The sequence below is a fragment of the Bufo gargarizans genome, chromosome 3 (genome assembly GCF_014858855.1).
Source record: "Bufo gargarizans isolate SCDJY-AF-19 chromosome 3, ASM1485885v1, whole genome shotgun sequence".
Lineage (NCBI taxonomy): Eukaryota > Metazoa > Chordata > Amphibia > Anura > Bufonidae > Bufo > Bufo gargarizans.
The window spans coordinates 163,645,522-163,673,282 of NC_058082.1; the positions used below are offsets into that span (position 1 = coordinate 163,645,522).

Sequence of the window (27,761 nt, forward strand, 5' to 3'; positions counted from 1 at the left end):
TTGATAGTACAAGTTACTTTATTACTTTCTGCTGAATGACAAGAATGCCTGATAACGGCTTTGTGAATAATGGATTTAAAGGGACACTTCCATATATTTATACTTCCATCATTTTGAACTTCAGTGGGAGGAGCGCAGTATTAACCGCCTCTGTCCAGTGCACATTAGATGAAGCTGTGTAGTTCTGGCACAGGAGCTACCGCGGGACAGCTGATCTGCAGAGGCACAGGGTGTCAGTCCCCCACTGCGCTAATATTGGTGACCTATTCTATGGATCGGCCATCAGTATAAAATTCTTGGAGAACCGCTTTATAGTAGTTATCTGGCCTTGGAGTCAACAACCCTTGTCCGCACCTCCCAAACTTAAAAAAAAAATAGCTCACCTGTCCGCGGTAACATAGTATATAAGGCCGAAAAAAGACATTTGTCCATCCAGTTCGGCGGTCTTGATGCTGTTCCGTTCCTGGTCCCCGCAGATCTCAGGGGTCATAGAGGCTTGAACAGTACATCACCACTGGGGCCTGTGATTGGCCACAGCGGTCACGGGACCAAACCGCTTCCTGTTATTCCAGGGAACGGAGCAGCGAGGTGACCACAGGTTAGTTGTTGTTTTTTATGTTCGGGAAGGAGCCCAGGGGTTGTTATCTCCAAGGCCACATAAGTCAGAGAGTAAATATAAGTATACGAAAAGAAAATACATACTTTCCATTGATTCAAGAGATAATCACTATACATTAAACACTAAGCATTGGCCAAAATTTAAAATCCATTTAGATCAGATGGCACTCTAGGGATATCTTGGAAAAAGTATTGGGTGCTATGGCCAGCCATACATCAAGGGGGTGTTCAGAACAAGCGGAATTCTTTATTAGTTACTGCCATTTGATCCACAAACCTGGAAAAAGATAAAACGAGATGAGTACAACACACGATAAACAGTTTAAATCTGTGCTCTTTAAAGAACTATTTGCGTAAGCCACAGGAAGTTACACTGATTACTAATGATAATGACATGTATTTAAAAAAATCAGGTTATAATTAAAAGTCTTTGCTTATGTTGCAACTCATGAGTAAAAGAGCAGACACATTTTTCCACTCCTGGACAACTCCTTTAGGTCGGGGGGGGGGGGGGAGTGAAGGAAATCACAAAGCAGAACCACTATTACCCCTATGGGGGATCCTAGGGATAAACAACACTGAAAGACCAACCATCTGTTAGATCGCAAAGGTCCGGTATAAAGCTTGACCTTTATTTAGAGATATACAAAAGCAAAAAAGTGCAAAAGTGTCAGAGAATAAGGAAAAAGAAAAGATTAAAACTATCAGCTGACCCGTATGTGTATCCTGATCCTAAACTAATAATCGCACATGGTTATCAGCTTGTCGGCGGATGAAGCATTAGCATAAGCGTTAGGCCTCCTGCACACGACAGTATTTTTTAACGTCCCGCAAAACGTGGTTCCGTTGTACCGTGATCCGTGTCCGTTTTTTCTTCCGTGGGTCTTCCGTGATTTTTGGAGGATCCACAGACATGAAAAATGAAAATAAAATCTAAGTCAAGTTTGCCATTGAAATGATAGGAAAAAACAGACACGGATCACGGACGCGGATGACAATCTTGTGTGCATTCGTGATTTTCACGGACCCATTGACTTGAATGGGTCCGTGAACCGTTGGCCGTGAAAAAAATAGGACAGGTCATATATTTTCCAAGGCCAGGAAACACGGATCACGGACGCGGCTGCCAAACGGTACAGTTTCCGATTTTTCCACGGACCCATTGAAAGTCAATGGGACCGCAGAAAAACATGTTAAACGGGACAACGGCCACGTGCAGGATGCCTTAGAGAGGTGATGATAACAATGGAGGAAAGTGATTACCTCACTTGTGGTTAGCTATGAAAGCAGTCGCTGTTTAAATCAACGGTAAACTACAAGCATATATCTGCGGCCGCAGACTGTCTCATCACTTATTATTTTAGCTGTAGATATGCTGGCTTTCCCTGCCTTCTAATTTTGACCCTAGGTCAGTAGCGGTCAGAATAGCCCTGCTCTGCCTCTCTATCAACTCTAAGGGCTCTTTCACACGAGCAGATGTCGCGCGGGTAATCCGCTGCATAAAAGAGAGACAAGCCGCGTTCCGGACAGCAGAGACACGGAGCAGTAACATGATTGATAATGCTCTTTGCCTCTCTGTGACCTTTTTACTACACAATCACGGTGACAACTTTATCTCACTGTGATTTTGTAGTAAAAAGATCAGAGAGCGGCACGGAGCGTTATCAATCATGTTACTGCTCTGTGTCTCTGCTGTCCAGAGTGCGGCTTGGCTCTCTTTCACGCAGCGGATTACCCGCACGGCATCCGCTCGTGTGAAAGAGCCCTAATACAGCTCCATAAATCCCATGCCCGTCGCCTCTAGTAACTATAATACTGGGTATTAAGGGTCAAAGTCTGAAACATTAACTTGTACACCCATCCCGACATGTTGCACCGCAGAGTGAAGCTTCGTCAGGGGATGATGGGTTAGATGGTTAAATCACAAAGCACAGTTATATCAGTGGATTCAATTTTCTGTTAGGGCTGTTTCACACGAGCGGATGCCGTGCGTGACATCCGCTGCGTGAAAGAGTGCCAAGACCCGATGCAGACTGCAGAGGCACGGAGCATTAATATGACTGATAATGCTCCGTACCTCTCAGTGATCTCTTTACTACGAAATCACAGTGAGATAAAGTTGTCACTGTGATTTCGTAGTAAAGAGGTCACAGAGCGGCACGGAGTGTTATCAGTCATGTTAATGCTCCGTGCTTCTGCTGTCCGCATCGGGTCTTGGCACTCTTTCACGCAGCGGATGTCACGCTCGGCATCCGCTCGTGTGAAACTGCCCTCAGACAGAGTGTTTTTGGACCTCTAAAAAAAATCATTGACAGCTGGGAAACTTTACAGAAAAAGCTTTGGAAAGCCCCCACCCCCATTCCAGCATAGAAGCTCCTGGACCTGAAGAGATGACAGTCCATCTGTGGTCACTGCAGAGACTCAGAGGTCACATGCCATTCAGACACATATCTGCTATTTTGGTCACATGATCATGGACAGGACGTCATCATTTTTGGTCTGCCAGGGATCCGAAGCAGTGTTGATGGAAGCCTCAGTGCTGGAATAGAGATGTTTTCAAAAGACAGTTTTTTTCATTTATTTTTTTATTTTTTATTTCCTGTCTGTCAATCATTTTTTGAGGTTGAAAAACACCTTAAATACAATGCGTTTTACAGAGTATTTCCCCTTTATAGGGTTTTACCCACAAATGACACTTATGACCTATCACGAGAAGCAAGGTTCCAGAGTGCCCTAAGAAAATGAGCAGGTGTGCACCCGTTATCACTGCTCTATTGACTTCTGTGGAATACAGTGCCCTTTGCAATTTCTGGCAGTCCTATAGAATTTAATGGACCAGTGGTCTCACATGCATACTACCACTCATTTCTCATAGGGCACCCTATGAGAATGCAGTAGGTCCCAGCAGTCAGACCCCTAGTAATCAGAAAGTTATCCTCTCACACACATGAGCTGTGAATGGGAGAGGGAAGAAAAGAAGCTGCCAGACATCTCTGGCAGATGGCTTATCTCTTCGAGAACAAAAGAACTGGGCATGCTGAAATCCAACATGCCAAACGCTTTTCTCCCCAACATCTGCCGACAGGAGACTTCATCAGGGGGTCCAGCTGGCATACACACCTGTCACTAACCTTTCACACAACTTTGCATAAATCAATAGTACAAGCAACCATAAGAAACTTTGTAATATATCTTAGCAGACAGAGAGGTCTAGTTCTCCTGTTATTACCCCCTTCACCTGGCTTGCTAAATGCTTTTCTCTTTGAAAATTCTCTTGAGGCCAAGCACAGGAGCGAGGCGCGCAAAATTCTCTTGAGGCTGAGCACAGGAGCGAGGCGCGCAAAGTCAGTCAGCAGTCCGTGTCCAAGCCAAGTTGGGGGAAGAGGAATGAGAGACCCAGGTGTCGGAAATAAAGGTTGTACTGTCTATGTCTTCTGCGGCCCGGGCCCTGCCTCCAAGTTGCACTGCAAATGGTGATGGCACTTGATAAACTATTATGTCTCCCTATTGCCCCCATACAGGAGCAACATGAAGACATTACTGTATGGGGGCCACAAGACATTATACTGATGGCAGAGGGGTTACAAATTGTTGCCCCATACAGTAAAATCCCTATACAACGAGGTCTACAGCTAGTATAATCTAACGTGACCGGAATACTCAATTATTCAATATAACAACAACCGAGAGAGTATATATGATTCCTTCAATATAAAATATATGTTTATTGGTAATTAAAAAAAAAAAGTGTACAAGACACTATCATGAACAACATATAATACGAGTTTCCAAAATTATAATGCCACATCTATAACGCCCAATTACTTGTGCAATAAAACCACATATATGATGGATCAGTATGGAAAGGACACGCAATATGCGTGACTGAATGAACTGCAGGATATAATGATCCTTGCTGAATTAGACCGCGCCTGTGTCCATATATCTATCTGATGGAAGTAAAGTGACTAATGCATGTAGATAGGTATAGACAAACCTTACTTGTTGTCTATCTACATGCATTAGTCACTTTACTTCCATCAGATAGATATATGGACACAGGCGCGGTCTAATTCAGCAAGGATCATTATATCCTGCAGTTCATTCAGTCACGCATATTGCGTGTCCTTTCCATACTGATCCATCATATATGTGGTTTTATTGCACAAGTAATTGGGCGTTATAGATGTGGCATTATAATTTTGGAAACTCGTATTATATGTTGTTCATGATAGTGTCTTGTACACTTTTTTTTTTTAATTACCAATAAACATATATTTTATATTGAAGGAATCATATATACTCTCTCGGTTTTTGTTATACCATACAGTATAATGTCTCCTGGTGGCCCCATGCAGTATAGCGACTCTTGTGGCTCACTGCCTGCCGAGCTGCCAGCCTGCCATAGTATATAATGTCTCCTTGTGCCCTGCTGCCTGCCCATACAGTATATAATGTCTCCTTGTTCCCCGCTGCCTGCCCATACAGTATATAATGTCTCCTGGTGGCCCCATGCAGTATAGCGACTCTTGTGGCTCACTGCCTGCCGAGCTGCCAGCTTGCCATAGTATATAATGTCTCCTTGTGCCCTGCTGCCTGCCCACACAGTATATAATATCTCCATGTGCCCAGCTGCCTGCCCACACAGTATATAATGTCTCCTTGTGCCCCGCTGCCTGCCCACACAGTATATAATGTCTACTTGTGGCTGCCCCATACAGTATAACATCTCCTTGTGGCTGCCCCCATACAGTATAACATCTCCTTGTGACTGCCCCCATACAGTATAACGTATCCTTGTTGCTGCCCCCATACAGTATAACGTCTCCTTGTGGCTGCCCCCATACAGTATAACATCTCCTTGTGGCTGCCCCCACACAGTATAACGTCTCCTTGTGGCTGCCCCCACACAGTGTAACGTCTCCTTGTGGCTGCCCCCACACAGTGTAACGTCTCCTTGTGGCTGCCCCCACACAGTGTAACGTCTCCTTGTGGCTGCCCCCACACAGTGTAACGTCTCCTTGTTGCTGCCCCCATACAGTATAACGTCTCCAAGTTGCTGCCCCCATACAGTATAACGTCTCCTTGTTGCTGCCCTCATACAGTATAACGCCTCCTTGTGGCTGCCCCATACAGTATAACATCTCCTTGTGGCTGCCCCCATACAGTATAACGTCTCCTTGTTGCTGCCCCCATACAGTATAACATCTCCTTGTGGCTGCCCCCATACAGTATAACGTCTCCTTGTTGCTGCCCTCATACAGTATAACGCCTCCTAGTGGCTGCCCCATACAGTATAACGTCTCCTTGTTGCTGCCCCCATACAGTATAACGTCTCCTTGTTGCTGCCCTCATACAGTATAACGCCTCCTTGTGGCTGCCCCATACAGTATAACGTCCCCTTGTGGCTGCCCCCATACAGTATAACGTCTCCTTGTTGCTGCCCCCATACAGTATAACGTCTCCTTGTGGCTGCCCCCATACAGTATAACGTCTCCTTGTGGCTGCCCCCATACAGTATAACATCTCCTTGTGGCTGCCCCCATACAGTATAACGTCTCCTTGTTGCTGCCCCCATACAGTATAACGTTTACTTGTGGCCCCAAGTTTTTTTTTTCTAAATCTGTAGTTATTACAATATATATAATATATATATAAATTTCTTAATATCGTTATCGTGGGAATATTTTGGATATCGCCCAACCCTACTGTCTGAACTTCTATTATATTCATTGGAGCCGAGGTTCATTGGCAGAGACCATTGCATTTGAATAATATTCACCGGGCCTCACACACGGCATTCACCCACAGAGTTGTTCTATAATTCATGAATATAGTTCACAAGGAATGAATTATTTAGAGTTCCGGGTGTCAGATCAGTGGCAAAGCTGGAACAGAGTGGACGGCCGTTAATGAATACATATTCAGCAAGGGCGTAGGCAGGCAATATTAACCAGTGCACTGCCTGTATGAGCGTGACATACTGCATTGAAGATGCTTATTAGAGACAGGGCATGGCAAATCGACTGTAACAAAGGCAACTTGCCCACATCATACATGGAATATGTGGGATTTTACATCTATTTCATGGATATTGTGGAGCTACATGCTAATTTGCCCCAGCTCCACCCTTTCAGATTGGTAGACCTAAAGCCTGTATTAGACAGGCAGATCAGCAAGTGGTTATCCGACCCCTGAAAAGCCCCCCATATGCCTAGGCCCCTCAATGTACTTACCTGGCTCCCCAGCACCTGCATCTCTCCTGCTCCGCGCATGGCCACCGCTGATGCATCTCCCTCTCACATGGATGAAAACATCCGGCGTCAGGAGTGAGTGAGTGTGTGAGTGTGTGAGTGTGTGTGTTTGCCAATTTCAGGGGTCGGATAACCACTTTAAAAATCACAATTGTCCGCCAAAATGTTTGCCAGTGTAATGCAGCCTTCAAGCTAATGGGATAACATTGGTGACACTAGATTGTACAGAGTGGGTATAAGGCGGGACGAGCACTATTAGAGTGCTGTGCAATCTGCAGGCAGTATGTTCTAGAGCAGGAGTACACAGATTGATATCGTCAAGCTTCCTCATTGCCATCATGCCTGGCCCTGAAATCCTGAGCCTTGGCTTCCAACCTCAGCGCAAGCGTAGTGCTATCCAATGAGGTTGCCACAGAGTGATATACTGTGGATGTGCTGAGGTTAGAAGCAATGGCACTAGAGTTCAGGGCCAGCTACAGTGACGATGAGGATGCCTGGCCCTGTCAATCAAGAAAGAGTAGGAGGTGCTTGTAGGTAAAGGCAGTGGAGCTAAGTGGATAGGACCCGCCCATGGTGCACTGAATACCTAATCACTGGTGAATTTCCCCAGACTGCAGGACAGTGTCGTGCCTAGGGGAGGGCAGGGGGTGCGGTCCGCCCCGGGTGACGGCTCTCAGGGGGGTGCCAGAAGCAATGAGTGCTTCCATCAATACAGATGGAAGCGCTTATTGCTGGAGAGCTGACGCCCACATACTGCGGCGGGGCACGGGAGAGCATACTTCCCTGCCCTGCCGCAGATTACCACCATAGGCCTGAGGCCTATGCGGTAGTGAAATACCGGCGCGTGTGTGATGACGTCATAGTGCGCACCTGTACCGGAACTCAGCAGCACAGTTTTTTTGTTTGTTTTTTATGTGCCAACTTCGGGGACATGGGGGGGGGGGTAACGTGACACAGGAGGACATGTGGGGGAAAAATATCATGGTGGGATACTGTGTGGGGGCAAATTATTATGGGAGGGATTACTATGTGGGGGTAAATTATGGCAGGGATTACTATGTGGGGGTAAATTATTATGGCAGGAATTACTATGTGGGGGTAAATTATTATGGGAGGGATTACTATGTGGGGGTAAATTATTATGGGAGGGATTACTATGTGGGGGCAAATTATTATGGGAGGGATTACTATGTGGGGGCAAATTATTATGGGAGGGATTACTATGTGGGGGCAAATTATTATGGGAGGGATTACTATGTGGGGGCAAATTATTATGGGAGGGATTACTATGTGGGGGTAAATTATGGCAGGGATTACTATGTGGGGGTAAATTATTATGGCAGGAATTACTATGTGGGGGTAAATTATTATGGGAGGGATTACTATGTGGGGGCAAATTATTATGGGAGGGATTACTATGTGGGGGCAAATTATTATGGGAGGGATTACTATGTGGGGGCAAATTATTATGGGAGGGATTACTATGTGGGGGCAAATTATTATGGTGGGATTACTATGTGGGGGGGCAAATTACTATATGGGGCAATGTGGGGGAAGGGAAACTACTGTGTGTGGGAAATTACTGTGTGGGGGCAACGTAGGGGAAACTACTGTGGGGGAGGAATTTACTGTGTGGGGGCAGTGTGGTGGAAACTACTGTGGGGGGAAAACTAATGTATGGGGGAAATTACTGTGTGTGGGTGGTGTGGGGGAGTGTGGAGGAAACTACTGTATGGGGGCAGTGTGGGGAAAATTACTGTGTGGGGAAAATTACTATATGGGGGCAGTGTGGGGGAAATTACCGTATGGGGGAAACTACTGTGTGTGGGCAGTGTGGGGGAAATTACTGTGTGGGGCAAACTAGTATATGGGGGCAGTGTGTGGGGGGGGGGGGGTAACTACCGTGTGGGGACAGTGTAGGGGGGGGGAACTACTGTGTGGGGCAAATTACTATATGGGGCAATGTGGGGGAAACTACTGTGTGGTGTGTGGGGCAAACTAGTATATGGGGGCAGTGTGGGAGCAGTGTGGGGAAAACTACTGTGTGGGGGCAAATTACTATATGGGGGAAGTGTGGGGGAAATTATTGTGGGGAAGGCAGTGTGGGGGAAACTACAGTATGGGGGAAACTACCGTATGGGGGAAACTACTGTTTGTGGGCAGTGTGGGGCAAACTAGTATATGGGGGCAGTGTGGGGGAAATTACTGTGTGGGAGCAGTGTGGGGAAAACTACTGTGTGGGGCAAATTACTATATGGGGCAGTGTGGGGGAAACTACTGTGTGTGGGAAATTACTGTGTGGGGGCAATGTAGGGGAAATTACTGTGTGGGGGAATTTACTGTGTGGGAGAAACTACTGTGTGGGGGCAGTGTGGGGGAAACTACTGTGTGGGGGCAGTGTGGGGGAAACTACTGTGTGGGGACAGTGTGGGGGAAACTACTGTGTGGGGACAGTGTGGGGGAAACTACTGTGTGGGGACAGTGTGGGGGAAACTACTGTGTGGGGACAGTGTGGGGGAAACTACTGTGTGGGGACAGTGTGGGGGAAACTACTGTGTGGGGACAGTGTGGGGGAAACTACTGTGTGGGGACAGTGTGGGGGAAACTACTGTGTGGGGGCAGTGTGGGGGAAACTACTGTGTGGGGGCAGTGTGGGGGAAACTACTGTGTGGGGGCAGTGTGGGGGAAACTACTGTGTGGGGGAATTACGGTGTGGGGGCAAATTACTATATGGGGGCTGTGTGGGGGGAATTACGGTGTGGGGAATTACGGTGTGGGGGCAGTGTGGGGAGAAACTACCGTGGGGGGGGGGGGGCAAATTACTATATGAGGCAGTGTGCGGGAAACTACTGTGTAGGGGAAACTACTGTGTGTGGGAAATTACTGTGTGGGGGCAGTGTGTGGGAAACTACTGTGTGTGGGAAATTACTGTGTGGGGGCAGTGTGTGGGAAACTACTGTGTGGGGGAAATTACTGTGTGGGGGCAGTGTGGGGGGAAACTACTGTGTGGGGGAAATTACTGTGTGGGGGCAATGTAGGGGAAATTACTGTGCGGGGGAATTTACTGTATGGTGCAGTGTGGGAGAAACTACTGTGTGGGGGGGGAAACTACTGTGTGGGGGGGAAACTACTGTATGGGGAAATTACTGTATGAGGCAATGTGGGGGAAATTACTGTGGGGGAAACTACTGTATAGGGGGAGTGTGGGGGAAATTACTGTGTGAGGGCAGTGTGGGAAAAATTACTGTGTGGGGAGGCACTGTAGGGGCAATTCTATTATTTCTGGGGACACTATACAGGGATTATTGTCTGGAGCACAATATAGGGTGTTATTATTACTGGGGGCACTATAGGGGACATTATAACTGCTGTAGACACTATTGAGACATTTGGGGTCATTTATAAAACTGGTGTAAAGTAGAACTGGCGTATCTGCCCATAGCAAGGGACACCAGGATGGGGAGGTTGATGGAAAAACTGAGAAATCTAACGTGTCTGTGTTACAAACTCTGTAGAGACGAGAGAGATGCGGCTGAAAGAATTTGTCATGGCGGTCTAACGGAGGAGAAGAGGAAAGAGAAGGTCTACATGACAGGAGATGTCTCCGGATGTAAGAGGTATGTGGGGGAAAGATTGGTGCCAGAGAAAGGCCCCTTACCCTGGGCACACCACTGCTGCATGATCACTTTTGGCAGCAAAACAAGACACCCCTATGACGCACCGTGGTTAGTTTAATAGTGATTTTGCAGCTCAGTTTACCAATATGTGTGTACCAATTATGCCACCGGAAAGTGATGTACCAAATCCATGGCCATGTGTTAACAACAAGGGCTCATGCACATGGCCGTAGCAGTTTTTGCGGCCCGCAAAATGTGGATCCGCAAAATGTCGTAGATACCAGCCGTGTGCATTTCACATTTTATGGAACTTCCTGCCATCTATAGGACTGTCTTATCCTTGTAAAGGGGATAAGTATAGGACATGTTCTATATTTTTGTGGGTGCAGTACAACGGACTTACGGATGCGGACATCACATTGTGTGGTGTCCACATCTTTTGCAGCCCCACTGGAGTGAATGGGTCTGCATCCGACCCGCAAAAAATGTGGAACGGATACGGAAAAAAACACGGTCGTGTGCATGAGCCTTAAGACAGTGGATAATTGTCTTTCTTGTGGTCTCATGTCCAGATGGACCTGTGCAATTACCAACTGATCCCACTGGTAATGCTCATATTATACACTATGGGGAGATTTATCTTCCACATATGCCGGAAAACTAGTGTAAAAAACTGCACAAAACCCATGTTTCTACGCCGCCCTCAACACATTATGAAAAAGGGGAGTAGCATGGGTGGGATAATCACTCATGGCAGATCTATCATCATTTAGACCAGCTTTCTGGTATAAATGATGACTGAAATCTATGTAGATTTTATCATAGGTGCACGGACTACGGGAAGATGCACTTAACGGATACTTAAACCTAGAAAGTGTGATTGTGCAGCAGCGCTACTCAGAGCGCTCTACACTGTTGGATTTCTTTGGCGCTATTCAGCATGCAGAGTACAGAACCACATAAAGTATATGGAATCCGTACTCTGCAGGCTCGAAACACCGACCATAGCTGATGAAAGCTGACAGTGCAGTGCGTTCCGAGAAGCGCTGCTGCCCAATTGTGCTTTCTCCCAAAGGTTTTGGTACCCTTTCATTTATAAAGAAGTTTGCACCTTATCATATGCACCAGTGTACAACCAACAACAAAAATCTCCCCCATAGACTTTGCGGTCATGTAACAGCTTAGACCAAATATTCAAGAAAGCTTTTAAAATTTTCTATAACATTCTGGCCCCAAAAAACAGTAACAAATTATCTATATTGACTAGAAAACTCGAATCTGAATTTAAAAAGCAGAGATTTACACCTGCGACTCTCTTGCTGATGCAAACTGAACGTGGAAGCAGGTCCAGTGCCAAAGTCTAGTCTCATAGAAATGGCTGAAAACAATCCACTGGTGGCCACATCTAAGAGCGTGTAAGACAGTCCTTCTTATGTATCCTGCCTAAAGCTGAAAGGGAGCTAGACTTTGGCAATCTAGAAAACTGGAAGTGGAATGCAACAGAATCTATAAAGTCCAAAACCTGAAAAGGTTCAGACACACATTGAGCCACCTTATTTGGTGGAACTATTAGTCTGTCCCTAATAAAAAGCCAGATATTGTCCACTGTCTGAATACTACCCCAGGTCTCACAGACCTGACTGTGGGGAATGTCTAATAAGTGTGAAAATTATCCATATTATCCAAGGATCAGACTCCCGATTGGTTTAATAATGGTATCTTAAAGAGAAGTCCTACAGGATGCTAAGGCACTGACACAGAGACCTCAAGAACTTAGGGGGTCATTTTTTAAGACTGGCATTTTTAGACTTAATAACCCCTATAGCCGACTGTGGAGCCGTCGAAGTTATGAAGAGGCACAGGCCTCTCCATAACTTTGACATATCTTGCGCCAGTCTAAATGTAAGATAGCTTCCTTGCTGTCTTACACTTAGACCATTTTCTAGGCCTAAAACAAGCGTAGAAAATGACGAATGAGCCTGTCCCCTTCCCCGCCACGACCACCTTTCTAGACGTGGGGTGAGCAAGAAATAGTTGCAGATTGCGGCACAATTAGCCGTATTTCTAGTAATTGACCCCCTTCGTGATAAACCAGATAACACAATAGAAACTATATGTGGTAGAGCATTGATGAGTAAAGAAAATCTTTGCTAGCTAAGGGCATAATGCCCTCTCATGTGTTGAAGGCCATTTTTCATTAAGTTGCCACCTTAATCCTGGTCAGACTGTAAGCGTTCTGGAGGTCCAATTTGGAGAATACAGGCATACAACAGAGATGATAAAAATATGTGAAATCCACAGCAGTGGGTTGTGTTCTATGATTATCTAATCCAGGCATGGCCAACCTGTGGCTCTCCAGCTGTTGTTAAACTACAACTACCACCATGCCCTGCTGTAGGCTGATCGCTGTAGACTGTCCAGGCATGATGGGAGTTGTAGTTTTGCAACAGCTGGAGAGCCTCAGGTTTACCATCCCTGATCTAATCAATCTGCTCATCTTCTAACATTCATCTGCATATTTGGCAGCAATGTAATTGGAGAGGGATCCACGGTCTGAGTTCGCTCTTATCACACCTGGTTGTGAACCCACTGTGCCACAGGTTGTGCTGGCTATACTGGGCATGGGGTCTAGGAAATCCCTGGCTTAAAGTAACATTAAAACAGTAGTTGTGATCAGAAAAGTAGAGAATACGATGTATTATGTGATACTTGTGCAGAAACTCGGTTATTGAAACCAGAGAGTAGGTCATGTACCAGAGGACTCAGCACAAAATGGGCAGAAGCATAAAGGGAAACCAATGACCTAAGGCTGGGACTACACGGTGACATGAAGATCACATTTCCGCACAATTGTCAATGGGGTCATGATGCAACATGCTCCAACTGGGAGACGCCGAAGAAAAGAATCCAACACTGCTGTATTTCTGTTCACAGGCTGCAAGCCACATATGACTTTGCCAACGTAGACCACAACACAATTTGCAAGTTACAGTTTTTCTTCTTTTAAATATTCTCTCCTCTTTTAGCTTGTTGATTCCCTTTATGTATTTAAAAGTTTCTATCATATCCCCTCAGTCTCGCTATACATGTTAAGGTCCTTTAATCTTTCCTGGTAAGGAACCTCTGTTGTCTGTCCCTCAGCCGCTGCCTAATCCATTTAACAATATGAGAGTCCAAGCACAAAGACTGCAATTTATTGATAAGCCTTCTATGTGGGACAGTATCAAAAGCCTTACTAAAGTCTAAAAAGCGATGTCTACTGCATCTCCGGCATCTATTATTTTAGTCACCCAATCAAAAAAATCTATAAAATTAGTTTGACATGATCTCCCTGACGTAAACCCAGGGCCGGCTCCAGATTCATGTCGGCCCCCTTGTGGCATTTTTTACTTTTACATGTACCCCTGTGGCTCCCACACCATATAAAGACCCCCAGTGGCCCCCATGCAGTATAATGACCCCCCTATTGCCCCCACACACAGTATAATGACCCCACAGTGGCCCTCCATTCAGTATAATGACCGCCCAGTGGCCCCCACACTGGGGGTGATACTGTATGGAGGGGCACTGGGGCTCATTATACTGTATGGGGTCACTGGGGTCATTATACTGTATAAGAGGTCCTCAATAGCTAGAACTGACTGGCCCCCCAAAGCTAATTTTTGTACAAACCCCCCGCTCCCCTGGTGGTTTCACATCCCATTACACCTATTTTAGGCGTATTTCTGACAATAATTGTGGCACAAGGGTCCTTTGTGCCGCAATCTGCAACTTTTCCCCACTTATGCCAGGTCTGAAAAAGGTGGCGTGGGCAGGGAAGGGGATACAGTTATTGGATAACACCACCATACAGTGACCGGATAAAACCGCCATACAATAACACTGCTATGCAGTAATTGGATAGCACCACCATACAGTGACTGGATAAAAGGGTATAAGGGGGCACAGTACAGGGAATGAGGATGGGCAATGTACAGGGTATGGTAAGAGGGCACAAGGGCTTCATGAGGATGAAATAGGACAGGATATGGGGGGCAGGTGTCATGAAGCAAACTGCTTACTGAGGCAGTAAAACAACTAAATAGTATGAAGCTGCTGGTCTACAGCATCCAGCAGCAGCTTGAAGACTTCCCTGACCGCTGCTCCCCCCTCATCCCCCCCACAGAGAAGAGACAGTCACAGAGAAGAGACAGTCACAGTACAGACTCACTCACAGACTGTCTTCACACTGCTGCTGCAGCCCTGCGGTCTCTCTCCTGTGTAGAGGGGGCGTGTCTAAATGTCCTGCTCTGCTGAACGGAGTGAAGAGGGGACCTGTCTGAAGCTCCGCAGCACAGGAGCTTGTAAGGGGGACAGCAGCAGCCGGCTTCTGCATGCTGTTAAAGCTCCCTTGCTCCATTCTGACGCTGAGGCCCTGCTACTGCTCCCGGGCCCTTTCTGCCCTCAGGGCCCGAAGCAGTGGCTTCCACAGCGGGCCCCGGCACTTGCCCGGGTATGCCAGGTGGTGACGCCGGCCCTGAGTAAACCCATGCTGTTTTTCATCTTTCAATCCATGGGATTTTAGATGGTCCACAATCCTCTCCTTAAGTATGGTTTCCATTAATTTCCCCACTATTGATGTCAGGCTTACTGGCCTATAGTTGCCCGATTCCCCTCTACTACCTTTCTTGTGAATGGGCACAACATTTGCCAATTTCCAATCTTCTAGGACGACTCCTGTTGCCAGTGATTGGTTAAATAAATCTGTTAATGGTTCTGCTAGTTCACCGCTGAGCTCTTTTAATAGCTTTGGGTGTATCCCATCAGGCCCCTGTGACTTATTTGTATTAATTTTAGACAGCTGACTTAGAACCTCTTCCTCTGTAAAGACACATGCATCAAAAGATTCATTAGTCTTCTTTCCTAACTGAGGTCCTTTTCCTTCATTTTCCTTTGCAAAAACTGAACAGAAGTATTCATTGAGGCAGTCAGCTAGTTCTTTGTCTTCTTCCATATACCTTCCTTCTTTTGTTTTTAATTTGGTAATTCCTTGTTTTAGTTTCCTTTTTTCATTTTGTATCTGAAGAATGCCTTATCGCCTTTTTTCACTGACTGAGCTAATTTCTCTTCTGCCTGTGCTTTAGAAGCTCTTATAACTTGTTTGGCCTCTCTATGCCTAATCTTGTAAATTTGCCTGTCATCCTCGTTTAGTTTTTTTTAATATGCAAGATGCAGACAAGTCGTACAAATGTATTTGGTCGCTGTTGCGTAGCCTCAGCCTTAGGCCCAAATAAGTGCAGAAGCCTTTCTAAAGCAGTGCAGGGTTGTCTTTATGTTTTATGTATTTGTATTTATGAGTGGGCTTTTTATGTGGCTGAAGTCTATGTTCTCGCTATATGTATTTTACCAAAAACAAGAAAAAAAAATCTCTCAAAATCAGTTTTTGGGAGAAAAATAAAGCTGTGTAATACATGCCCAGGGGTGTGTGTGCCTACCATCTGACCAGCCTGAATGTGATGTGTGACCCTTTCATGAAGTCAGAGCTGCATTTAAAGCTCCACGACATGTCAGGTCGTCCACCACTGAGTAAATAAAGTTCAGGGAATGAATGCCTCAGCAGAACAGTCGCTGCTCCATTCTAGTTGATTTGGGAAAGATGCATACTTGGAAGATGAGACTACTGACATCAGTGGGTGGCACTTGTTATGACAGATAACATTGGCACTGGAACAGAGGATTGACAACTTGCCCTACCCACCATGGGTGACATTTCCGATCAGAGATCTTTCACACATATAAGGACTATTTATTTTCTTTTTTTTCCCTCTATCTTTATGACAGGACAAACCGTGACTTACCTTGTCATAGGACTGTTGATCATGGGGTATCGGGTGCTCTGTATCCAAGGATAAACATTTTCAAGTTTTTCCTTGGGGTCTTGCGGCAGCCACCAGCCATACTGTTGAGCGGCGGTCAGTGGGATTCTCTGAGTTTGTTTGGGGGCTGAAACATAAATTTTTATTTTCTTATAATACAGTAACACTCTAATTACAAGAGTAGTGACACAAACTAACTAGGATGTGTGCTGAAGACACAATCTGTCCTCTCTGATGTTTGTGCTTCTGTCCTTACAAAGATAGACACCTGTGCAAGACAAAAGTGTCTACATCAGTGGTCCCCAACCTTTCTTACCTTGAGAGCCACATTCAGTGCTGAGAGATGGTCACGAGCCTGGACATGATAGATGGTAGAAGCCATATAACCAATAGGAAACGGTCCCAAATAATAATGGAGTCCAGTGAGAGACTTGGCGCTGCATATTTTCTGCTAGTCTTTCAAAATCTGGATTATCGTTAGTGACAGCCATTTGCATGAAGTCACCCAGGCTACTTTCACACTCGTGTTTTGTGCGGATCTGTCACGGACGGATCCGTTCAGATAATAGAGCCGTCTGCATCCGTTCAGAACAGATCCGTTTGTATTATCTGTAACATAGCCAAGACGGATCCGTCTTGAACACAATTAAAAGTCAATGGAGGACGGATCAGTTTTCTATTGTGCCAGTGAAAATGGATCTATCCCCATTGACTTACATTGTGTGCCAGGACGGATCAGTTTGGCTCAGTTTCATCAGACGGACACCAAAACGCTGCAAGCAGCATTTTGGTGTCTGTCTCCAAAGCGGAATGGAGACTCAACTGATGCATTCTGAGAGGATCCTTTTCCATTCAGAATGCATTAGAATGCAAACTGATCCGTTTTGGACGGCTTGTGAGAGCCCTGAACGGATCTCAAATGGAAAGCCAAAAAGCCAGTGTGAAAGTAGACTAACTTAATATTTTGATGGCTGAAATCCAGATTACCTTGTAGTGCCCCCAGCAGTGATAGTACCCCCTATAGTGCTCCCAGTGGTTATAATGTCCCCTATAGTCATCCCAGTGGTTATAATGAAAACTCTAGTACCACTAGTAGATACACTGACCCATATAGTGCCACTAATAGATATAACTCCCCCTTTAGTACCAGCAGTAGATATAATGCCTGCTCTAGTACCACTAATAGATACACTGCCCCATATAGTGCCACTAATAGATATAATACCCCTCTAGTACCAGCAGTAGATATAATGCATGCTCTAGTACCACTAACAGATACAATGCCCCATATAGTGCCACTAATAGATATAATACCCCTCTAGTACCAGCAGTAGATATAATGCATGCTCTAGTACCACTAACAGATACAAGCCCCATATAGTGCCACTAATAGATATAATACCCCTCTAGTACCAGCAGTAGATATAATGCATGCTCTAGTACCACTAACAGATACAATGCCCCATATAGTGCCACTAATAGATATAATACCCCTCTAGTACCAGCAGTAGATACACTGCCTGCTGTAGTACCACTAATAGATACACTGCCCCATATAGTGCCACTAATATATATAATACCCCTCTAGTACCAGCAGTAAATATAATGCCTGCTGTAGTACCACTAGTAGATACAATGCCCCCTCTAGTGCCACCAGTAGATATACCTGCTCTAGTATCACCAGTAGATATAATGCCCCCTATTGTTCTCCCAGTAAGTACAATACCCCCAGTAGTTAATATCCCCATAGTAGTTCTAATGACCCCCTATTGTTCTCCCACTAAGTACAATACCCCCAGTAGTTCTAATGCCCCCTCCACTGAACATGTCAAATAGCAGAAAACTTTAGTGTTGAAATGACTGATAGATTTGCACTATAGTCCACTGACCATGTTAAGCTGTCACCAGTATAGCTGGGAGAAGCTGACAGGAGCTCAAGCGCCTATGTACACTAAGGCTACATTCACACGACATGGCGGACGTTTTCCGAGCCATTGGGGCCTATTGGCCTATTAACTTGTGTTTTCTTAATAGCCTGTGAAAAATGGCAAAGTCAAAAATTACAACATGCCCAATTTTGCCAATTTTCACAAATCGATGGCCCCCATATGATTGAAGGGGGACATTTTTAATGGCCATATTTAAAAAACCACCCATTAGAAAAACGGCCTTTAAAAATGGGCCATTTTTAACTGCCATTTTTTTTTAACAGTTTTATGAATGTAGCCTTTAACAGACTTGATCCAATAAAATCAATATATAGGGGTCTTTTAGAATGGAATTTAACAATCACTATAAAGTCCACCCACCCTCTGCACAGGTGACACAAGGCAGTGTAGACTGACTGCACTACATATAGACAGGCAGCATACCAGACCTCAACCAGCCTATGTTCTTAAAAAAAAAACCTGGGTAGATTATTTAGCAAACTATCCGGGTAATTATTACATCGGGCGGCTGAGATGACTTCTAGGTACAGAGGCAGGCCAGACAGTGTCCTCCATGCCTTCCCGAAGTCGCTGCAGGGACGCCATAATCTTGAGCGTCCGGCTGATGCCTCCCACTATGTCAGCAGTTAGTATTTGCATGTAGCTGTACACTGGGCCCCAAGAATGATTTTTTTTCTGGTGGTCCTAGGCTCCCCAGTCTGACATTGTGTATTCCCAATCACAATAATGCGTTCTGTTCAAAACGCAGTCACTGACTCGTTCCCTTTCCCGCTCTGATCTTAAGTTCACTGTAGAAAAGGGAATGTAGCTTCTCCCTGAATGCAGGCTGCATACACCTTCTTTTGGGTAATAGGTATGACAGCCTCAATATTAATCTATAAAACAGTTTTAACAAGTGTCCTTAGGTCAATGATGCAAAAAAACGTGACAGTCACAATGGTGCCTGCGACAGCAAAAACTGTCTATTTACACTGGCACTAGTTAAAATTCAATATGCCCAGGGTGCATGCTTTAAAGGGGTTGTCCACTTTTGTTATATTGATGACCTGTCCTTAGAATAAGATATCAATATCAGATCGGCGGGGGTCCGACTGCCGGCACTTCCGCCGATCAGCTGTTTGAAGAGCGCTGTGTCCTCTTCTCTGTTTACCTGCTGCCTGTCGACATTGCAGTGGTGAGCAGGTGTAATTACAACTCCGCCGTGCCATTCACTTCAATCAGATGACTCCATCCTATTCACTTGGGACAGAGAAGCTGTAACATTACACCTGATCGCCACTGCAATGTCGATGGGTAGCAGGTAAACAGAGAAGAGAACAGCACTCATATGAGCACTGCATTCAGCTGATCAGTGGGGGTGGCAGCGGTTGGGCCCACCGCAGATCTGATAATGATGACCTATCCTGTGGATAGATCATCAATATAACAAAAGGCAGACCTCCCCTTTAAGGGTCTTTCAGTCTGTAGATATTGAAGACCTAGCCTCAGGATAGGTCATCAATATCAGAATGGTGGGGGTCCGAAGCCCGGCACCCCCCACTGATCAGCTGTTCTAAGCAGCCTCCGGCGTCCGGAACAAAACAGTGGATGGAGCTGGAGGCTGAAGGCTCTGTCCACTGTGTAGTAGGTAACATAGTAACATAAGGCCAAAAAAAGACATTTGTCCATCCAGTTCGGTCTGTCAACTGTTTGATGAAGCAGATTGTATGCCGAAATGCGTCACTGGAACGTGACAATAATTCACATCAAGATTTTATACTAACAGCGAGTGCCGGTGTTCTATAAAATTTCCCTACCCTCGTCACTTCCCGCTGCACCGGATATGACGTTTCCACCGGTCCTTTTTTCCTTCTATCTACATGGGACGCCTGCCCTGGGACACGCGCACTGCCACTCTATTTTCCGCAGTGCCGATCGATATATTGCATACACTCTACTCAGGACAAGTCATCAATATCTAAACAGTAGGGGTCCGACTCCTGGCACCCCCGCCGATCAGCTGTATGAAGAGGCCCATACATTATATAACAGCTGTGCTTGGTATTGCAGCCAAAGCCCATTCACCAATGACCGGTAAAGATGACCGGAGTGGCGCAGCTTCTTCAGAAAACAAACAGATCTTGAGGCTAGGTCATCAATATTGTACACCCAGAAAACCCATTTAACCCCTTAGTGACCACCCATACGTGTTTTTACGGCGGTCACTAAGGGGCCTTAGACTGGGCCACCGCTTTTTTACGGTGGCCCAGTCTAAGCGGCTCTCACATGAGAGCCGTGGCTCTGCTCTAACAGCCCGGACCGGCAGGAGTGCCGATCCGGGCTTTTTAACACTTTACATGCCGCGGACAATGGTGCCTGCCGGATATAAAGTGTTGACAGAGGGAGCGGACTACCTCTGTCTCCCATCACACCCCGCAAATGTGATTGTGGGGTGCCAATGTGTGTGAAGGCTTCCCGGGGTCTGATGTAGGCCCCAGACCAGCCTTCAGCAATTTCCAGCAGGCTGTGCCTCTCTGGCGCAGCCTGCTGGTCAATGTTAGAATAGAATTGCCATTAAAATGCAATGCACTATAGGAATAGTGCATTGCATTTTAAAAGAAATCGAAAAGCTGTCTGTTATAGTCCCCTTGTGGGACTATTAAGTGGTAAAAAAAAAAAAGAAAACTAATTCATTCAATCAAAAAATCCCATTAAAAAAATGACGCTTTTTTTCAATGAAAAAAATTACAATAAATTTACCATATATTTGGTATTGCCGCGTTCGTAACCACTCGGACTACATAAATATCATGTAAATTATCCCATACAGTGAACGCCGTAAAAAAAAAAAAACAGACAGAATTGCTATTTTATTCTTAGTTGCCACGAAAAAAACATAATAACAAGCGATCAAAAAGCTCCATTTACTCCAAAATGAAACCAATGAAAAATACAAGTCATCCCGCAAAAATCAAGCCCTCATACAACTCCATAGAAAGAAAAATAAAAAGTTATGGGTCTTGAGAAGCAGCAATGCAAAAAACATTTTTTTCTTTAAAAAAAAGGTTTTTTTTGCAAAAAAGTTGTAAAATGTAAAAAAAAATACTATATGTATTTGGTATCACTGTAATCGTACTGACCCAGAGAAGATATTATGTTATTTATACCGAAAAATGGACGCCGTAAAATTTATAACGTAAAAACGTTACGTTATAGGGGACATCCTCAGCAGATGTGGGATATATCCGTTATGCGCCTCCCCAGCCATCTGCCGCACCTCTCATTAAATACTTACTTCTTAGGCGTTGGTGACGTCTTACTATATCTTGATACTTCCCATAACTGATATATGGAGAAGCGGGAACAAGCGGAGGAAGACTGGTTCCATTTTCTCCTACAAAATCAATGGTAAGCTATCAATATAAACGGTAGAACCACAGGTTACATTTACAGAATTCACATGCGCAGGTATTTTTATTAACCCTATCCTCTATGAATCCAGAGGGCGTTCTTCACATAGGACAGTTTGGGGTTGAAAAAGGCATGTAAAGGTACATTCACATGGGCGGTAATAATGCAGACAACCACATATAAAGCTACTTTCACATATGCGATTTCCTTTCAGTTTTGAGGATACGCGTCAGTTTGATTTAATAGAACCGGCTGCATCCGTTCCGTTAGTGAACAAACCAGATCCGGCCCTAACACTATCATAAGTCAATGGGCGCTGGATGTGGTTTTTTCCTGCCCAGAAAAAAATGGATCTGGCACCATTGACTTACATGGTTTTAGTACCGGATGCGGCTTGTTTAGTTTTGAGAGCCGGACACAAAAGCGCAGTTTGCAGCAGTTTTGTGTCCAGTCACAGACCGCAACAAACCGGAACGGAATGCATTCTGGTGCACTCCGCTCCGGTCTGTTCATTTTTTTCCGCATTGCCAGTAAATGGAGACAAAACGGAAGCGTTTTCCTCCGGTTTTGAGACCCTCAGTCAGATCTCAGAGAAGGTGTGAAAGTAGCCTTATATGCACTGTGTATTCATTTTTTCCAATAATAATATTAGTTATACCACTTCAGGTATGTGTGCAGTGGTATCTAGTTACACCCAAATATAACAGATACATTTTGTAAACTGGGATTCCTAAAACGTAACATTTACTAGGTCATTTAAAATAATGTTTCACACTGGGTGAGAGAGCGACAATAACAACAAACTACCTCCATTATATCAAATCATCTACTCTTGAATGAATGAAAAAGGGTGGATCTCACCTCATCTGAGCAGGATCCACGACCGTGGAGGAAGGTCCTGGCAGTTGGTAGTACCTGGGACCGGTGTGACCAGGGTGCTTGTGTCGTGGTTGGCACCAAATACGCTCCTAATACACCCTATTATGGCTTTCCTACCTTCCTAGGGGCAAGGGGCTGTTCTTATAGCCTGCCTACCACACAAGGAGCACCCGCCCCGACAGGGAAGACCCCACACCGAACCTTTCCCTCAGTATGGGTCTAGTGTTCTATATAGCCCTAATTACAACACCCTACATGCCATGTTTCTGTCTTTCTTTCCAGACATCATCAGGGGACTTCGCACATGTATTCAAGGGCAATAGAGATCAAGGTGGTTTTAGCCTCGTATCATCAATCAGGATAGTGGGTAATTCTTATCCTCTCTGTAGCATGGGAAGTGTCCCATGTCAGTCAGTGTCTCACCACAAATGGCAGTAAATGGCTCACCCAAATCACTGCCATTTGTGGTGAGACACTGACTGACATGGGACACTTCCCATGCTACAGAGAGGATAAGAATTACCCACTATCCTGATTGATGATACGAGGCCAAGAACCACCTTGATCTCTAGTAAGTACACTGAGTCTGTTGATAAGCTATTGTACATGCGGTACTCAGAAATATATGTGACCTGTATTTAGTGTATGTCTGTAATTTTTATTTGTAGTTGCCCTTGAATAAATGTGCGAAGTCCCCTGATGCAGGGCCGGATTAAGAGCATCATGGGCCTGGTGCTGAGGATTTTGCTGGGCCTTTTTATGGAACCGCACTCAGTGTCTTAATTACATATATATTTTATCAATGCCATTAAAGTATTTGGTTCCTGCAACTACCCCTTCATTTGGCGTCTATCTTGGCAACATGGAGGGGGACCACGGGAGGACGACCCTGAGGGTGGGGCCACCCTCAGGGCACTATAGTGTCAGGAAAATCACTTTGTTTTCCTGACACTATAGTGATCATTTAACATGACTATGAAGATTACTGTTTTCTAGCTGCTGTGGACTGTGGACAACAGCAGCTAGAAACAGTAATTTTCATAGAGCTGTGTTATGATTTATGGACACAGCACTCAGCATGCTTAGCCAGTCAGATAGAAGGCTGAGAGCTGTGTTTAAATAACATAACACATTAAAGGGATTCTGTCACCAGGTTTCACCCCTGTCAGCTAAAAATATGCTGATGTTCAGGGCGTCTTCACGATTCCTAATGTGGGCTTATAAATGTCATCTGTGGGCTTATTTAGCTAAAAAACAGCTTTTACTAACCTGTCAGTCAAACAAATAAGGTGCCCAAGGGGATGTTAATGGATGCAAGGTGCCGTCTGCACCCTCCGCCGTTCGTGCCCAGCGCCGCCTTTCCAGACTTCTGTGCCGCCTCTCGCCCTCCCTCCCTCCCCCCTCCTCCTGCTGTAAGATCTCACGCATACAGGGGTTGAGCGAAGTGCCGGCGCATGAGCACTTCGCTGTAAGAAGCCAAATGGAGAAGTCCGCACGGCGCATCAGGCAGAGCCCTGTGCGCAAAATCTTACAGCAGAAGGAGAGGGGAGGGAGGTCGAGAGGCGGCACAGAGGATTAGGAGGCGGCGCAGAAGTCCGGAAAGGCGGCGATGGGCACAAACGGCGGCGGGTGCAGATGGCACCTTGCATCCGTTTACATCCCCTTGGGCACCTTATTTGTTTGACTGACAGGTTAGTAGTAGCTGTTTTTCTTAGCTAAATAAGCCCACAGATGACATTTATAAGCCCACATTAGAAATCGTGAAGATGCCCTTAACATCAGCATATTTTTAGCTGAGGGGTGAAACCTGGTGACAGAATCCCTTTAAAGAAATTACTGTTTCTAGCTGCTGTGGACTAGCAGCTAGAAACAGTAATTTCTTTATGTGTTATGTTATTTAGACTGAGCTCTCAGCATGCTTAGCCAGTCAGTAATTTTCATAGTGCTGTTATGATTTATGGACACAGCTCTCAGCATGCTTAGCCAGCCTTCTATCTGGCTGTGCTTCTTGAGAGTCATAGTCCACAGGCTCAGAAACAGCCTGTGGACTGTGACTCTCAAGATGCAAAGCCAGATAGAAGGCTGGCTAAGCATGCTGAGAGCTGTGTCCATAAATCATAACAGCACTATGATTTCCCTCCCTTCCAACTAGATGAGTTTGTCTGATACCTGCAGCCTCTAGAAGCTCCTGCTGCTGCCTGTCTCCGTGTGGCCGAGCGCTGTGGGCCGTCACCGTCCATGTGTTGGCCTGGTCGAAACTGCTGTGGTGCAGGAGGGATAACTGTGGGCGCACTGAGTTCATATCTGGTGGGCCGGCATTACAGGAACCGCACCAGCTGCTCTGACGTCCTGCCGCCGGATATCCTGTGACGTATATCCGGCGGCAGGACGTCAGAGCAGCTGGTGCTGTTCCTGTAATGCCGCGGCCCGGCGGATATGAACTCAGTGCGCCCGCGGTTATCCCTCCTGCACACTGCGCTGTGTACAAACTAACAGAGGACTTTTAGCGCCGGCCGTTCCCGACGGCCTTTTGGCTGGCGGACGGGCCTATTTTATGATAGGGGCCTGGAGCTGCAGCTCCATCAGCCCCTACGTTAATCCGGCCCTGCCCTGATGATGTCTGGAAAGAAAGACAGAAACATGGCATGTAGGGCGTTGTAATTAGGGCTATATAGAACACTAGACCCATACTGAGGGAAAGGTTCGGTGTGGGGTCGCCCCTGTGGGGGCGGGTGCTCCATGTGTGGTAGGCAGGCTATAAGAACAGCCCCTTACCCCTAGGAAGGTAGGAAAGCCATAATAGGGTGTATTAGGAGCGTATTTGGTGCCAACCACGACACAAGCACCCTGGTCACACCGGTCCCAGGTACTACCAACTGCCAGGACCTTCCTCCACAGTCGTGGATCCTGCTCAGATGAGGTGAGATCCACCCTTTTTCATTCATTCAAGAGTAGATGATTTGATATAATGGAGGTAGTTTGTTGTTATTGTCGTCTCTCACCCAGTGTGAAACATTATTTTAAATGATCTAGTAAATGTTACGTTTTATGAATTCCAGTTTACAAAATTTATCTGTTATTCATTTTTTCCCCCCAAAGTCAGGACTGGTCCAGAAGATGCACTTACAAACCACTCATGTGAATGTATCCTAAGTCTATCCATAAGGCCTCATGCACACGAACGTGTGCTTCCCGTTGCCATATTGCGGACCACATTTGCGTATCCGCAATACACAGGGGACAGTTCCGTGTGCATTCCGCATCACGGATGCGGACATATTCACTTCAATGGGTCCGCAAATCCGGAGCTGCGGAATGGTGCAGAATGGAAGCACAGAACAGAACCCTACGGCATCACTACGGAGTGCTTCCGTGGGGTTTTATCCCGTACTTCAGTTCCGCAAAAAGATAGAACATGTCCTATCTTTTTGCAGAACAGCCGGATAGCAGACCCATTAAAGTGGATGGGTCCGCGATCCGCTACGGCTGCCCCACGGACGGTGTTCATGCATTGCGGGCCGCAGCACAACCACTGGGTGCCGACGTTTATGTGCAGGAGGCCTAAGGCTGTATTCACATGCTGCATATCAGGAAATTCACTGATAAACTTGCCACAGTGTCTTGTAGGGTTAGCTCAGCTGAATGTAATGATACCTTGCACTTTGTGATCTATTGCTTCATTGTGGAGAAAATGTTCATTTAACCCTTAGGATTACGGACGTTTTTTCATTTTTCTTCCTTGAGACATAACTTTTTAATTTTTCCGTTCACATATCCATATGAGGGCTTAATTTTGAGGAACAAGTTGTACTTTCTAACGCCACCATTTACTATGGCACACAATGTAGTGGGAAGCGGTAAAAAAATTCAAAATGGGATGGAATGGGGGGGGGGGGGGGGGAAACGCTATTCCCCAACCATTTTCTGACCCCCCATAACTTTTTTTTAGTTATATCTACTGAGCTGTGTGGGGGCTAATTTTTTGCGGGACAATCTTTAGTGATACCATTTTGGAGTGTGTGTGACTTTTTGGTCACATTTTATTAAATTTTTTGAGGTAAGAGAAGCAATGAAAAAAATTGCAAATTGGCCATTTTGACCCTTTTTTCCGTTACGCTATTCACTGTATTGGAAAAATATTTTTATATTTTAATAGTATGGGCATTTTCGGTCACGGTGATAGCCATGATGTTTATTTTTTATGTATGTATTTTTTTTTTATTATATGGAAAGGCGGGTGATTTAATATAAAGTTTTATATAAAAATATATATATTTTTTATATACGTTTTTTTTACTTTTTTGTAATGATTTTGAAGCTTGTATTTGAGCCTACAAAATCCCCCAAAATGTTTTTATTCTGAACAATCATGGATTTTTAACCTCCATTGCTTAGGATTGATCATTTCTTATGTTGGCCTGCCACCTAATGTCCAAAATAAGAATTGCAGCTCAGTATCTTTCAGCTAGGCTGAGGATGCAGGTAAGAAGCCTGGAAGTGAGCAGCTAAGTGCACTGAGGGCGGTGCCAAGACATTCTATACACCCATTGGTCCTCTGCTGGCCCCTCCCCCTCCTTCTTGATTGACAGGGCAAGGTTCCCTTACAGTGAGCTCTCCTGGTTCTGTGAATCAAGAGAGGTAAGGTCTGGAAGAGGAATCTGGAGGAGCAAGGATGCAGAGTGGCTTGGCCCCGCCCTCAGTGCACTTAACTGCTCATTTGCATGAAGATAAAAATTATTTTTTCTCCAAAATGAAGCAAGGGAAAGGTATAATTACATACAGCTGAGCCAGGTTTATCAGTGAATTTCCTATTGACTGACTCCCTTTAAATCCACTGGTCTCTTTAGAAGCCTTTCCTGCTTTTGGCTAAATAACGGCACCGAAGCTGCAGTGTGAACAAGGCCTGGAGGGTTAATAGTGATCAGATTAATACCCAGCAGGTGTGATAATGATCACATTGGAGATCAGCTAGTGGCTGTGCTGTTACCCCCTGGAAAGCATGAAGGAACGCCAGCACAAAACAGCACTGACATGCAGATGGATCCGCACAAGTTACCACAACTATGAGGACCGTGTGCCTCTCACCTGCGATCTCATCTCTGGGGATCTGGGCGGCCCGCAGAGGAGCCTGATAACCGAGGCCCGTGATTCCGAAGAACGCCATGCCGAGAGCAACAAGGAAGCGTCGCCGGTTGCCAT

The 27,761-nt window shown here is 45.5% G+C and overlaps 1 protein-coding gene across 1 annotated transcript; it reads right to left on the bottom strand.

Moving 5' to 3' along the window:
* On the bottom strand, window positions 1–27,761 carry TEX49 (testis expressed 49). The gene is made up of 4 exons (XM_044287567.1): window positions 27,648–27,761; window positions 21,568–21,666; window positions 16,327–16,471; window positions 1–895 (listed from the first exon to the last, which is right to left on the bottom strand). The coding sequence occupies exons 1-4, from the start codon at window positions 27,724–27,726 to the stop codon at window positions 847–849; spliced, it is 372 nt and encodes a 123-aa protein (XP_044143502.1). The 5' UTR covers window positions 27,727–27,761; the 3' UTR covers window positions 1–846.

Bases quoted from the DNA above. Each gene is read 5' to 3' on its own strand.
- TEX49 (XM_044287567.1), bottom strand. From the start codon at position 27,726: ATGGCGTTCTTCGGAATCACGGGCCTCGGTTATCAGGCTCCTCTGCGG. The intron at 21,667-27,647 runs GTGAGAGGCACA...TTGATTTTGTAG, and splicing joins CCCCAGAGATGAGATCGCAG to GAGAAAATGGAACCAGTCTT. The intron at 16,472-21,567 runs GTAAGTATTTAA...TTTATGTTTCAG, and splicing joins ACGTCACCAACGCCTAAGAA to CCCCCAAACAAACTCAGAGA.